Below are 14,692 nucleotides of genomic sequence, written 5' to 3'. Positions count from 1 at the left end.
TGATTTCCATCATTGTAAGTCTTAGAGAATTGTAAAGCATCCAACATTTGATTATACTAAGCAGACTGAAAGGAAATAACTTGAGGTGCTCTGTCCCACTTGAGAAATAATACTGTTGATGTTAACTCATTCTGAGTATTAATCTTCAGCTTCAAGCGTAATGTGCAATGACAGTTTTTTTCCACTGCCGATACCAATGACGCCCCATAATTATGCCCTGGTAAAATCATTTTGTCACTTTCCTGGCAACAGACAATGCAACAGTTTCTTTGTACCCAAACAAAGGATCTCGCTCGCATTCATTTTTTATGGGAGTATTGGAGCTGTTCACATCGGCACCTTTAAAGTTAAATAAACAATTCTTTAATTTGTTTAAACGTGTTTATACAAGTAATATTTGAGAAAATGTGGAAACGTCCTGCTGTGTCACAGGAATTCTGACTTTGACTGGGAGCTTTGAAGGGTAATGCGTAATACTGTAGCGTAGGCCAGGGTGGCCCGTTTTCCCCTGCCTCGCGACACGTTAGTGACCCCTCTGGTTGGTTAAGCATCTGCATTCTGCCTATGCCCGATGTGCAAGAACTATTGTCCTCTGGTGCAATGGCTGTGCAAGGAGGCTAGTGGTGGCCTACAGTATAAAAAGAGACACTTTGGATGATAGACATGCAATATATATCAAGCAAGAGATTACAAATTATTCATCTCTATTTTCAATTTGGATAGAATTCTCAGAGCAGAGCGAAAACAGGCAGGGCTTTCAGCAGCAGATGAAAAGACGGTTCCTCCGCGACAGTCGTCGGTGCGTCCTTCCCAACAGCGTCCTCCAAGTCCGGTCACCCGGCAACAGGATGCATGCTTACCTCCACCTGTATAGGGGAACACAAACAACCAGCAATACCCAGCCAAAAACCCAAAACAGTAACATCCCTTAATAATAACTGTGTTCTAAATAATACACTGGGATGTAACAGGCAACTGCTGCATGTATATGCCAATGTTCAGTGTGATCGGCAGGGTGGACGGGGATCAAAAAAAGGCCCTGGCATTTGCCACAGACCGCCATTATTTTCAAAGCCAACACCAACCCCAATTCACCCTTCCCTTAGCCCCACCCCCCTTGATTACTGTTGCTATTTCTGTCAAGCTTTCTGTGTCCGACAAAACAAACAAGGCATTCTCAACAATTAAAGCATGTGAACTATGGAAGGAAATATCAAGTAATTTTTGTAAACAAAAAAAAATGGATCTTCAATTTCAGAGAGAAGCAGACAGAAAGGTCTGCACCATACCTATGAGGGGTACATACATGATGTCATTCTGACACGGCAGCAAAATAATAGCTGCATCATATAAATGATAAAGCTTACCAATCACAGATCGAAGGTCAGTCGCCTCATCACTTAAGGTCCTTGTACAGTTTGGCAATGTATTATTATTGCACCAATGCTTATCAGATTTTAATGGTCGTTCACAGTGACTTTATGCTACAGCAACGGACGATTTTCCGTCATCTCTATCATCCTTGTGCCCGTAACTGAAACTTAAATTTTATTGAACTTTGACCCCATCACTTGCTCCGTTGTCATCAGAATATTATAGAACATTCTCATCTCCTGTAATTATCTTTAGCGAGTGTAAAGTCACCAACTAGTCAAACCTTAAAATAAATAAAATGTTTGTTTGTGAATGAGTGTGCCTGTGTTTGTTATATATGATCTGTGTGCGCATGGATGTGTGTGTTTGACTGCGTTTGCAGGTGTGTGTGTACATTTACAGGGGAAGAGATTACATTACATTACATTTATTTGGCAGACGCTTTTATCCAAAGCGATGTACAAAAAGTGCATTTCATGGTCACAGACAACTGCTAAACACAGGTTCAGTAAGGTACAATACTTATTTTGTACAGCTATTTCTAGCCAAGAACACAGTTTAGTTCACACAGTGAACACTATTCTGACCTAACCTCTGCAAAGCCAACTAGGCAGAAGAATAAGCTACAGTATTAGGACAAATACGGGGGATGGGGGATATAGAATAGTTTGTGTACTTTTATTTTGGTGCTGGCGGTTGTACTTCATTTTTCTCAAATTAAAAGATGTTTTAAATAAATAAATAAATAAAATGGAAGTCCACACATTTTTTGAGAGTTTGATAATGTTTCAGAGCAATGTTTCTGTGTCTGTATGTTGCCGAACAGGCAGACTACAAATGTGCCATTAATGCCATTCGTGCTTGGACCCCTAATGAAGAAATGTAGCAATAAGTAGTCAAAATTAATAGCTTCCACATGCAAATTCTTTAAATAAACTGACAAAGTGGTAGAAGCTGGTTAGCCTGGTCATGCCTGAAGGTAAAATCTGTTGCAGGTTTGTAAAATAACCTTAAGATGGCTGCATTTCAATGTAACATTTCATTGCACTGCATTTTATATTCAGATCAATACAAAGTTCCTGTGAGAAAATATATATGCTTATATTTAAACTATATTTAGCATAAACATTTTGTGCAGTCGTTTTCTCAGAATGAGCAGCGTTGCAGAATTGCGCTAGTGGATGCTGTCACATATAAATTATTCCTCCATTGTTTGTCTCAGTGTCTTTGTGTGTATGGGTTCAGTTACATGTTTGCAGCATTCAGACTGTAAATCTTTCTTTCTGCTACTGCCTTTTTTTAATATGAAGTCTGCAACGTTTCTTTTCTGTAACACTGGGGAAGCCTTGCTCATGCAGTTAGGAAAAATGACTGTGTTGCTATGGTTTCATACCCCAGATCTTTCAAAATATCAGGCCTTCTGTTCTAGATACTGTAGCTATTAGCAGTTCCGAAGTGCTTCCCCTTAATAAAATATGCTGCTGTGTATCATCATACTACACGCATTTTTAATTGCAAATGTTTATCTAAATGGATTGCAAAATCTAATCAGCTCGCAAGTAGGCCATTTACTCACCCAATAACACAGCTGTTTTTCCTGTTCAGTGCTCAAATACTCTTGCCCCTTCTTATAGTTCAGTCAGTCTGTATACAAAGGACGTTACAGGTAACTTTAAAATGGTTAGAATGCCATATGAAGTATGATTAGGATAATGTACTGTACACATTTCTTGTAAATTTAAAGGCATTCTGTGTTTTTGGTTTACTGCAATTCTGTTTTTATTTCTTGCCTTGTTGCCAAAGTGGTAGTTGAGTTTGGAACAGGGACAGTTTGGTAGACTCACAGGTCACCATTTACCCAAAGCAAACGAATGCGTGTGCAGAGCAATGTGTTTACCCTTTGGGTGCACTTACATCGACTGCAAAGGGCGCGCACACACAGGTGCATGCTCATGTGTGAGCGCAGGAACTTTGATGTCTGTTCTCAGAGACCTCTTTAACTGCTTTGATGTTCCACAGAGCCCACTGATTGATGAAGGGCGATCATTATGATGCAGTCTTGTGCTCCTCTCGCTCTCTGGCCATCGGTCTGCTGTGACGGTGTGACGGAAATAATTGTCAGGTGGTGTTGCGGTCCTGAGCTCTCCTTGACACGGCAGCCGTCAGGAGACAGAGTCTCCTTGCCACGCCCTTGGGATGTAAGCTGCCCACCACCGGAACGACAAAAATATCGCTTCACCCCATGACCGAGGCCTACCTTATTCAGAGTAGTATATGCATGACGGCTGTCAATTATAGGAAGGTCCACTGACCAAGGGAAGATTAGCACAGTAAGACATGATACATAGTGTAGTTCCTAAAATTTATTTTGGTGTTTGTGTGTTGAAGCATCAGCGGATTTTGTGGGTTGAGCATGTGTGCGTACGTATTTTATAAATGACTTTCTGCTGTTGCAGTACTCTGCTGTAGACCTTCCCAGGATGCCCCAGCACTGCTAGTCTGCAACCGGAGTTGAACCTGATGCGCTTTCTGCCGCCTCTTTTTACATTTTAACTTTTGAACACATACATGTCGTCACTATTGTTTTTAAAAAAAAGAAGCATTATGAGCATCTTCAAATGCGCAGAGGAGGCAACTGTGCCAGATTAAAGTGTTACGTTTAAAGGCGGATTTTAAAAGCCAGCCCCCATGCTGTCTGCCACACGGGTACTCATTAAAGCGCTGGAAGTAGGGAGGAGAGCTTAAAATGGCCGTGCAAGCTCCATCACATTCCTCTCACAGGAAAGGCAGAAACAATCATTATGACAGGGTCTATCACACTTGTCCTAAGGAGGAATATTGATATGAATTGAGCTACCTTCATTTAATTAGAATGTGGTGGTGCAGCACAAAATAATCACTCTGAAAATAATAATGATTATGAACTGCATTCATACATAACCTTTCATTGCTGTCCCAGGAGATGCTCATTTAGCATCAGTGTGTGGCACCTTCCTGGACCTGGGTAGTGAGTGGAAGCCATTTTGTGGCAGGACACTCATCACTTGTCGGCTGAAGCAGAGAGAGAGGAATTGTGTGGCTCTTTAAACAGGGGTGTTACAGTATAACATGGTCGGATTGAGATAACCTGATTAGAAATTTGGACAGGACACCAGGGAACTCCCACTTCTTTGCAATGAAAAGAGATGCAAAGCACCTGTCACCATGTGTTAGCACTATCTCATCCAGGGTGAAATAAGTTCCTTCATTTCTGGTCAACTTTAGCAATATCAACGACAATGTTACCTTGTTCCTCTGTGTGTTCATGCTATTGAATGAAAAGCCTTCCGATGGTAGTACGTTATTATTTTGCCATGTTTTCAAGTATTTGTTCCTTTTTCATATTTGAGATGTGAGTTTAAACTATTGATTATGAAATGACCTGTGTAATTAGTAGAGGGGTTCTATACATACTGGATGTATGAATTTCTCCTCATACTTTGATTAAATAAGTGCTATATACACTACATTCAATGACAGAAGGAACAGGCCCTAGTTATGTCATATTTCATGACTGTGTTTTTATAAAGCAATAATAAATACAGTTGCTTTTTTCTTTACAATGTATAGCCAGGAACTGTAACAGCTGATACATTAGATAGCCATCGTCTCAGTAAGAAGAGATTGATGGCTGTCCTCTGTCTCTTTATGTTCTTTTTGTTTTCTTGCAACTACAACATCCTATTCCCCACTGGAACACAAGGAATGCAGTCACAGACTGTTGGACAGCTCAACTTGATAGCTTTCCTGTCATGATTTCTCAGTGACAAAGAACTATTAGATGTTAGAAGCCAGAACATAGTGATTTATCATTGTTTCACTGACAGTGAAATGGTTAAGAAAAATCCCAGTTGTGAAATGGGGTCAGATAGCAACACTTATTTCAGTGGAGCAAGAGATGAAGGCCCGGTTTGCTTTCCAGTGTGGAGCACACTTCAGTATCTGCTTTCCTCATTCAGATATGACAGTTAACCAGCTGTCTGTGGCTTTCTTCCTCAGATGGAAAGAATAAAGTCAGTAAAAAAAGAGTGCATTCAAATTATCACTCTTTTAGTGCCGTTCCTTTTTGCAAGCATAAACAACAATTAAGCTCAGGCAATTACCCAAAACACCTTTGAAAATCAATAAAGAAACAAAAATGTTCTTGGTTAACTTAATATTTTGGCACCAGGCGGCCTAAAATAAAGTAAAATTTCACCTTGTAGTGAAATTTTATTTTATTGTTCTTTTAATAAGTGTATCAATTTTCTTTAATCACCATAAAAACTACTGCTAGCTAGTAACTGAATCTTTGTGTTGTAATCCGAGCAAACTATTGGCCTCTCTCTCGAAGTTACTGGAGTTGAGTGCACACACAGCCATTTCCTTTTTTCTAATTTTAGCATCTGTAAAATCTAACCGCAGCATGTTTGGTCTTCAACCAAGCACATTTTCACCATTAAAAAAACAGAACACTGAGTAGTTACTTAAAATGTTGTGGAAGATGAAGACTCATTTGGTTCAGTTTGTTACTTATATTTAATAATAACACTGCAGTTGGGTTAAATATGTTTCTACAAATTATGTCTGAGGAAAGCTTGCCTGTATAGAGAGGCCATATACTACATATAGGCACAAGCAGTACATTATTGTACCTAATTGAAAAGTATTTTGTGTTTTATAAAGGCAACCGTTTATAAATGAGAATTCACATATGCCTGTTTATGGAAACTTGAAAAATGTGTGAATCTATGGGATAGGCCATACTTTTTTGTAAACCCTCACTTTTTGATAAACTCACACTTATGTGGTAATTCTAATTTCTGAATGTTTTACCCATATGTCCATGTCTGTCAAACCCCTTTTATTATGTTTAAATAATAAATATAAAATAAATATAATTTCTATTGCATGCATTTGATTTGGTTTTTTGGTTATTGTTATTGACATATCCACATTTATCTGAAATTGTTATTATACAATAGGCTATTATAGTTCAGTTTAATTTCTCATTGTCATTTATATTTGTATTAGTAGATGTGTCATTAGTATTTTATACTATAGCTGTTCCAGCGTGTAAGTCAAGCTTTCATATTTTGTCATGCACAATTATGCTGCTCTGATTGTATACAAAACACAGATGAATGTTCAGGTTAATATTTAATAATTCACAGCTTGGTGGGAATAGACTGAATTGAAATGGAATAGAATAGAATAGTTTATTTTTTTGCATTTTTGGTGGTATGTTTATAGCAGGGTCTGATGACTGACAGTCATATCACTATCACATCATTTATAGCAGCATTGAAAGATTGACATACTATATCAACAAACAATTTCATGCTCAGTACATTGCTTTTTAGGCCCAAGGTTATGTAACCATTTTTAGTGACATCAAAATTATCATTCTTCATTCCTCATACTTGGGACCAGGCTGGCAACTGTTTGTTGACCACAGGGGAGACACATTTTCCACCTTCAAAGCTATCTTTTCCCATTATTTTCCCGTTTTCTAGTTGGGCTGTCCCAGTTTATTTTAAACTATATTCTCTTATTATGTATAATTTTGACGTGCCATTAAGTATGTACTGTGAGCTCCATAATGTTTGGGACAAATACATATAAACACTGATCAGCCACAACATTAAAACCACCTACCTAATATTGTGTAGGTCCCCCTCATGCCGCCAAAACAGCTCTGACCCGTCGATGCATGGACTCCACCTCTGAAGGTGTCCTACTGTATATTTGTATCTGATATTTTGTATCTGCTGTAAATTTGTATCTGATTGTGTTACTTTGTTGTCTTTGATGCTGCAACAGTGCAAATTCCCCCCAGGGATCAATAAAGTACACTACTACTACTACTTATTATATTAGTGGTTTTTATTACATAAATTACATTATTGGGAGTTATTACACTATTGGTAGTTTATTACATTGTTAGTTGCTACAGGGCTATGAAAAGCAAAGATATTGTTAGAGGGTGAATTATTTCTACATGACTTTAAAAACTCTCAATGGGTCAGAGCTGTTTTGGCGGCACGAGGGGGACCTACACAATATTAGGCAGGTGGTTTTAATTTTTCGTCTTGCAACGTAGCCTCTAGTTATGTTTTTGAAGTCTCCTGCAGGGAGTAGTCACTGACTCATCCACGCCTATTTCCTGAAGATTGTTCTCCGATCTGTTGGACAGGTGTTTGGGTTTTTTTTTGTATTATGGTGCGAATTCTTCTGTCATCAACTCTAGAGGTCTTACTTGGCCTGCCAGGCCCTTTGCCATTACTGAGTTCACCATTACTTTTTTTCTTATTAATGATCTTCCAAACAGGTGATTTTGGTAAGCCTAAGATCTAGTTTATGTTTGACAGTTTTTTCTGATTTCTCAGCCTCATAATAGCTTATTTAACTCATTGGCACAACACAATAGGGGCGACATAGCTCAGGAGGTAAGAGCAATTGTCTGGTAGTCGGAGGGTTGCCGGTTCGATCCCCCCCCCTGGGCGTGTCAAAGTGTCCCTGAGCAAGACAGCTAACCCCTAATTGCTCCCAACGAGCTGATTGGTACCTTGCATGGCAGACTTTCACCGTTGGTGTGTGAGTGTGAGTGTGTGTGTGTGAATGGGTGAATGGGTGAATGAGAGGCATCAATTGTAAAGCGCTTTGGATAAAAAGCGCTATATTAAATGCAATCTATTTACCATTTAACTCTGGTCCTCATATTGGCAAAAGCCAATGATGGACTCCAAAGGCAGTCAAAAGCCTCAAATAAATACTGTAAGTGCTGCGGTGGTGCAGCAGTCGAACAATTGGCTTTGGAGGCCATGCAGTTGCACAAAGGTCCTGCCAGATCCGAATGTGGCCGGTGCATTGAGGGAGCGGCAAATTGGATGGCCGCTCCAAGAGAGGGTGGGAGGGTCACTGTGGGGAGATTAATCGCATATAAAGTGGCCCTGTGTAGTGCTGCAATCGTGTCTTGGAGATGTGGCAACCTCCTTCCTACTGCTGACCGATGGGGTTGTGTAGCGGCAGATTCTGAGCGCACATGGGGAATTGAATAGTTCTAGGATACAGTTGGCCACTAAATTGGGAGAAAAACAGGGAATAATCAGAAGTAAATTTTAAAAAAGAATCAAGACTAGATACTGAAAGCTCTCTTATTCCTGCACTGAGGAAGCAATTGAACGCACCTGACTAATCAGGAACGCCTGTGAAGCCGTTTGTCCCAAACGTATGGTGCCCTGAAATGGGTATACTGTATAAAAAGTGCTGAAAAAAATTCCTACATGGTGAAACCAAAACGTATGAAGAAATACCATTTAATGCAAGCTGAGATTGTGCACTTTAAGCGCGTGTGAATTGTTTGATCGCTAAAATCTAAAATTGCGGAGTGCAGAGCCAACCAAGGAAACATATGTATTGTCCCATTCATTATGAAACTTACTATATAACTTTGCAATTGCCCATATCAAAAAAAAAAAAAATTTTTTCTCTTGTATTTCTTGCCAAAGGAGAAAGAAAGCAAGAACAGGTATTCATTTAGCTAATAGAGGACATTTTAAAATAGAATTGGAGATGCAGTGTTCAGATGAGTCATTGCAGCTGGTTCCTGCAGCGTGTCTGCCCACCGCTCCCGTGGAGTTGGTGGAGGCTCCGCCAGCAGCCGGTGAGCTGTTAAATGCATGTATATTTAATGAAGCGCTGAATAATGAAGTGGGGGAGCCGTCTTGCTGCGATCGGGCTGCAGCGTGAGCCTGCCACCCACGCTGACCTTTCGTGAAGTCCGGTCCCTTCCCCTCTCCGCGCGGTCCAGCCTGGTGGCTACGAACGCGGCGGGGCGAAGCCGCGCGACTGGCCCGCGTCCTGTCGCTACAGCGTCAACCCCGTTTCAGGAACGCTCTTTGACCTGGTCCTGGTGTGGGTGTAGCATTCGTTTTCACTGCAGCATTTCCATCTCACCACTTTCTTACGTGCTCACCCTCATTGATCACTGCCACCGATGATGCAAGTTATTAAACTGGAAGTGGGGCATTAAGTGCTTCTGTGTTATGTATTAGCGTTGACAAGCTAACTGGGGAATTGTCCACGTGACTTACTGGGCCTAAATTAATTAGAATTGGGGTGAAGCAGAGCTCCCCTGCTGCTGCCTCCATCACTTTATTCAGATTGAGCCGTGCTTCCCAAGCATGAATGGAAGATGAATCATGGTACAGTTTAGATGCCAACGAGCAATCAGCACTTTAATTAAATTAATAAGACCCAATACCACTTACGGGGCCGCGCATAATGCTGCATTCAATTACCTCGAGAGGCAATATGGTGCGTGGCCCCGTTCCTTACACGCGCAGAGTGCGTGCTCAGCTCTTTCCGAGAGGAGAAATGCTGCATGCGGGGCTCGTTTTCGAACCTCAGTCATTCTGTCAGACGGATACGTCGCTCCGGCCTGAATGAGCGTGATGAAAATGGGCAGGATTGGCGAGCGAGGCACCGGCGGGCATTGCATCATTCGGCCGCGGACCCGATTGGCTGCGCGGTCTGATTTGCGATCGTTCCGTACGCCGCGCTAGCGCCCTTAAGCGAGCCGCAGTGCAGAACTGCCGCTCCCCGCGTCGGAGGGCTTCCCGTGTCAGGCCTCGTGGAATTCCGGAAACGGAGTGCCGAGGGTTTTATGCCCCGCAGAAATTCCATTACAGGAGCGAGGTAAATGTGCATTAGACTCAAGGTCATTAAAGTGAAGGCCTGCTCTGACAGTGAGATTATGTTCTGTATTAGTGCTGTCCTTGTGCAGACGGCAAGAGTGAAAAAGGCCTAAAGAAAGCTTTGGTGAGCAAGAGTGGAAAAAATCCAGTGACCATTAAAAAAATAAAAATAAAAGTGAATATTTGCTGAGGCTGAATTTGCCTGAATAGTTCCGACTTTACGCAGATTGAGCTCATTTTGAGGCCATTTTGTGACCAGGTTTGACAGGTTACAGCTCTGCGGGCTGTTTATACATATCAACAAGCTGGATACATGAATGCGCCAACTGATCATGGAAGCTCATCAGTCCACAGGGCAAATCTGAAAGCACCTTTTTATGTAAAATGATATTGCAAGATTACTTACCCAGGCTGATTTTAAAATCAACAAACAGAAAATTGTACCAAATTAATTGGTAGGTATAATTGACCTTGTAGATATTTGGCTCTCATTCAAGAGCGCACTAAATAGCAGTGATACAATTTCAGAGGAAGCTCAGGTAACAGAGAGGTAACTCTGCATGGTTGTCAGAAATGCAGAGAACTTCTGGAGAAGGAGCTGAAAGCAAGGCAAGACAACTATCAGAGGTTGATGATTTGAAATTAACATTTTTAATTAAAGTCTCTTCTTTTTTTTTTACTGGCAGACCTAGCAAAGATGAAGTCAGCACAGTTGGGCACTCCTCGCTAATGGGGTATGAAGCTTGCAGTAAAAGGCCTCTCCCCTTGTGGTACTTGGGCAGATTAAAATGTGCGGAGTGTTTCTTGGAAGCCTTACCTCATGAAGGCTGTAATTCTCTTGAAGACAAAAGTACCGTTGATGAATCCAGCAAGTTCTTTCAAACGAAGGCTGCCATAGGTCAGCCAAAATATATTTCTCATCAGCTGCTCAGCTCATCAGATCAGCATCTGATAAATTGCTTGATTTTCAGCATTGTGTTATCAGTGCTCTTATTTAGCTACACTTTTGTCCACAACTTGCCTGAGCCCAAAAGGCTTTAATTTTGTGGAAGGTGAAAAGCAAGTAAGATCAAAAGGTGGAGTGTTATTTTTGAGGTCTACATTTTTTAAGGTTAATGATTGCTCTAGTTTCTGTTGCTAATAAAGAGGTCTAAGAACTGCTGTCATCAGAGAGTCAAAAGAAAACAGACTTAGCCTCATTAGAAGTCTTTTTTATCTACCTTCCCTTTTCCATACTCCCCTTTCTGTGTCTGTCTCAGCTTTTTTCAGCTCTCTCTCTCCCCTCCCCTCTTGCTCTCTCTCACTCTCTCTCTGTCCTGTCTCTGTATCTTTCTGCCTCTCTCAGCTGCCCGCACTCGTGTGCTGTAGTATCAGTGCGGTGCGTGGGTGGTTCTGCGTTGGTGTGGACAATGTTGGAGGGCAAGAGCGTTAGCACTGTAGGCGCTGAGCGTGCCGAGGGCAAGCACACAGACTCCCATTATTATTCTGTCCAAGGAGACACTTTAATCCGGAGTGGGATGTGTCGATTTCTTCATCTAATCCTATTGCTTTACAGATTTCTGTCGAATCCAGACAGCGGCAGGTTATTCTCAATGCTACAGACGCATGTTGGCATTGTTTTGTTGGAGGCTGTAGAAGAGAAGGATTTGCATCGCTGTCTGTTGGTTAGACATGAATTTTTAAAGCATCACTTTTGTATTCTTTGTTTTGATCATATCGAGCTGGAAGTGCATTGGATTTCATGTAATATTGTTGCAGACACAAACCCCCCTTGTGCCCAGCCTTCAGTATCAAAGAACGAGTCATTCAATGATGTGGGTGGGGTGGGGGGGGTCTAAATGAAACGTTTTCCATCGTGTCACTGCTGCATAGATCAGGATCTTACTCTGACACTCGGGTCCTCTGCCATAATTCATGCTCAGATTTCAGGCTTTGTGTGAATGGCATTCTGCGCTGTCGGTCTGGATAATTGCTGTTATTACTCGGTGCGCGCTGATTGGTCCCCGTTCTGCTGCGACGGGTCGGTGGTGCACCGCGCTCTGGGAACGCGCTGATCCGGGCGAGGAGCTGGCATTGATTAATGGGCGGCTCTCGTCTCCTCTCCCCTCTTCTCTCCACAGTCTGCTGCTTCGTGGTGCACAAGCGCTGCCATGAATTCGTCACCTTCTCCTGTCCCGGCGCTGATAAGGGTCCCGCCTCAGACGTGAGTAGAGCGCCGCCTTCCTCTGAGCGTGGGCTGCTGCAGCGCCCCCCGCTGAGCAGCCGTTGTGTGTTTAATGCCTGACCCGGGTCACATGCCCAAACACCGAAACAACACTGAAAGGAAACCGGGGGCTAGCCGTCGCACAGTCGGCGAGGCGCTGGAACGAAATTTGCCCTGAGTGGCGTTCCGCGCCGTGCCCTCCCACCTCCCGCTGTGTAATGCCAGGATAGGAGCGGCGCTCCCCCCCCCCCCCCGCCACCCACTCCTCTCCCGGCCCGGCGTGTCCCTGTCGCCCTGCCCTGGCTCCCACGTCATGTGTAATCGGTTCCAGATTACGGGTCGGCGGCTCCTGTGGGATGTGCGTCCTGCCAGGAAGCCTGCTGCTGGGATAACACCATTCCCATGCCTGCCCGGCGCTCCCCTCCTGCAGGAGAGACACCGTGTCTCCGCCTGCTGAAGGCTGCTGGGGTGAAGGTGTGCTGAATTGTGTGGGAAACATGGTGGAGCCTCAGGAAGCACCCACACAGGGTTAAAAAGCAGCTCTCTCTCTCTCTCTCCTGTGAGGGCCTGTTCTGTTACCTGCAGCAGAGGAGACCTCAGTCAGCAGAGCGGAGGCAGCCCTGGAGTGGAGAGCAGTGTGGAAATTTACAGAGCATTGCGTCTTTAGCCAGGCTGTAGTCCACCGGCTCTGCGGACTTACAGCTTGCCATGCGAGGCTCAGTGTTTACGTGTTTTACCCATTAATGCCTGGTGCTTTGGGCCTTTCTGCAGTAGCTGTGGGGAGACTGTGTCAAGGCACTGTCCCCTTATCCCCACGGCAGCCGGTGTCATATTTGGCATGGCCTTTCTGAGCTCTGCTGGCCTGCCTGTGCCAGCCGAGTGGCCTTCCCTGCAGGCCGTGGGTCTGAGCTTCTGCAGGACATGCAGATGCCCCTTCCTGTCCTCGCACACCCCACGAAGCCCCCCCCCCCCCTCAGTGCTCATAGGCCCTCAGATCAGATTCGCTAAAATGACTCTTAATTCAAGGTGGACACATACAGTGTCATTAATGTGCTGTGTTGGAATTTCATTCCTGCTTGAACATTGCAAACTCACCACCAACAGAAGGCTCTCTCGTCCATTCTGATGAAATTTCACTCATCGCCCAGTACTCACTCTGCCACGGCAACAAAGCCAGGGAATTTACTGCCATGTTTATTAATCTGTGCCCGTGAGGCTGTTTGCTGGTAGATGAGCGGAGAGCTGCCCTTCTGTGGCCGGATGACCTATGAGCACGTCTTGCTCACTGGTGTAGTCATGCGTTCTCCTGGACGCTGGCCTGCAGGTATTCACGGCGCAGAACTGCGAGCAGATGAGCGCGGTAATGAAGCAGGGCGCAGCGATCAATGCTGTGAGGAATCCTTAATGCTGTCACTCAGCGGGTTGGCCTGGGAACAGGGGCCGGGGCCGCATTGTTCTGGGGTGACCTGCGGTTCGCCGTTTCCAGCCTCTCCCGGGGAGATTGGCCGGAGCAGCGGGGCGTCCGCGGCGCAGATAAGGTGACAGAAAGCAGGGGCGGCCGCGTTATTGACGTGGCTTTTGTAGTTTTTTAGTGCCTCCCTGATTCTGCTCCCCGAAGATAATGCCCCCCGGTCTCCCGCTTTTCCATTATCGCTCGTCACAACCGCGCAGGGGACGGGGTACCTCCGCCCGCGTGTCCAGGGGTCCAGTCGCTCCTGCAGCTGCTGCTCCTCTTCCTGTCCTTTCACAGGAGGAGACTTTGTGCCCTGCAGACCCCCCCCCCAACCCCATCCCCTCCCGTTTGGCAGCCTGGCTTCCTCAGGGAGAACGCACTGTGCACAGGCTTCAGCAGTTATTTGCTACAGTATGTTCATCGCTTGCCCAGATGCACTGAACGCTTATTTGGGTCAGTGTGTTTGTCAGTAATTGGGGTTCAAGGTCCCAGGGGTTTTAATCACATGAAAACTATGCCCATATCGAGGGGGCTGAGGGGGGGTGCAGCGACGGTCGACTGGAGGAGATCCAGTGAATGAGCCGGTTAAATATTTATTTGCTGGCCACTGATTAAACCGTGCTAAATGATCCATGCTGATACCAATAATCCAAGACTCGTGCGTACAAAGAGGTGGCTGTACTGCAGTGGCTGGTGGGTAGGGGGTGTGGGGAGGGTTGGGGAGTGTTGGGGGGGCTGCTCGCTGGCAGGCCCTCTGAATGAAAGAAAGCCCGACTTGGTGCTTTCCAATTCCACCGCAGCGTGTGCACCTGGCTGGGCTGTTGCTATCTGTCCCCACTGGGGCTGTATCTATTCAAATGACCCCTTTTGATATTCTCCACTGCGCATTTTCCATGTGCTGCAACGGACGCATTTAATAATCAAAACAGAAATGCGTCCTTTCAT

At 44.3% G+C, this 14,692-nt stretch overlaps 1 protein-coding gene across 2 annotated transcripts in view; it reads left to right on the top strand.

Moving 5' to 3' along the window:
- LOC118220309 (protein kinase C beta type) overlaps positions 1-14,692 on the top strand; it is a 121,174-nt gene that overhangs the window by 33,318 nt on the left and 73,164 nt on the right. For both annotated transcript variants that reach the window (XM_035404115.1, XM_035404114.1), the window contains exon 3: positions 12,212-12,294. In XM_035404115.1, coding sequence (XP_035260006.1) covers positions 12,212-12,294 — 83 coding nt within the window. The remainder of the gene's footprint in view (positions 1-12,211; positions 12,295-14,692) is intronic.

This window comes from Anguilla anguilla, chromosome 2, assembly GCF_013347855.1.
Source record: "Anguilla anguilla isolate fAngAng1 chromosome 2, fAngAng1.pri, whole genome shotgun sequence".
Lineage (NCBI taxonomy): Eukaryota > Metazoa > Chordata > Actinopteri > Anguilliformes > Anguillidae > Anguilla > Anguilla anguilla.
The sequence above is the reverse complement of the archived record's forward strand: the minus strand, read 5'-3'. Positions and strand labels throughout refer to the sequence as shown.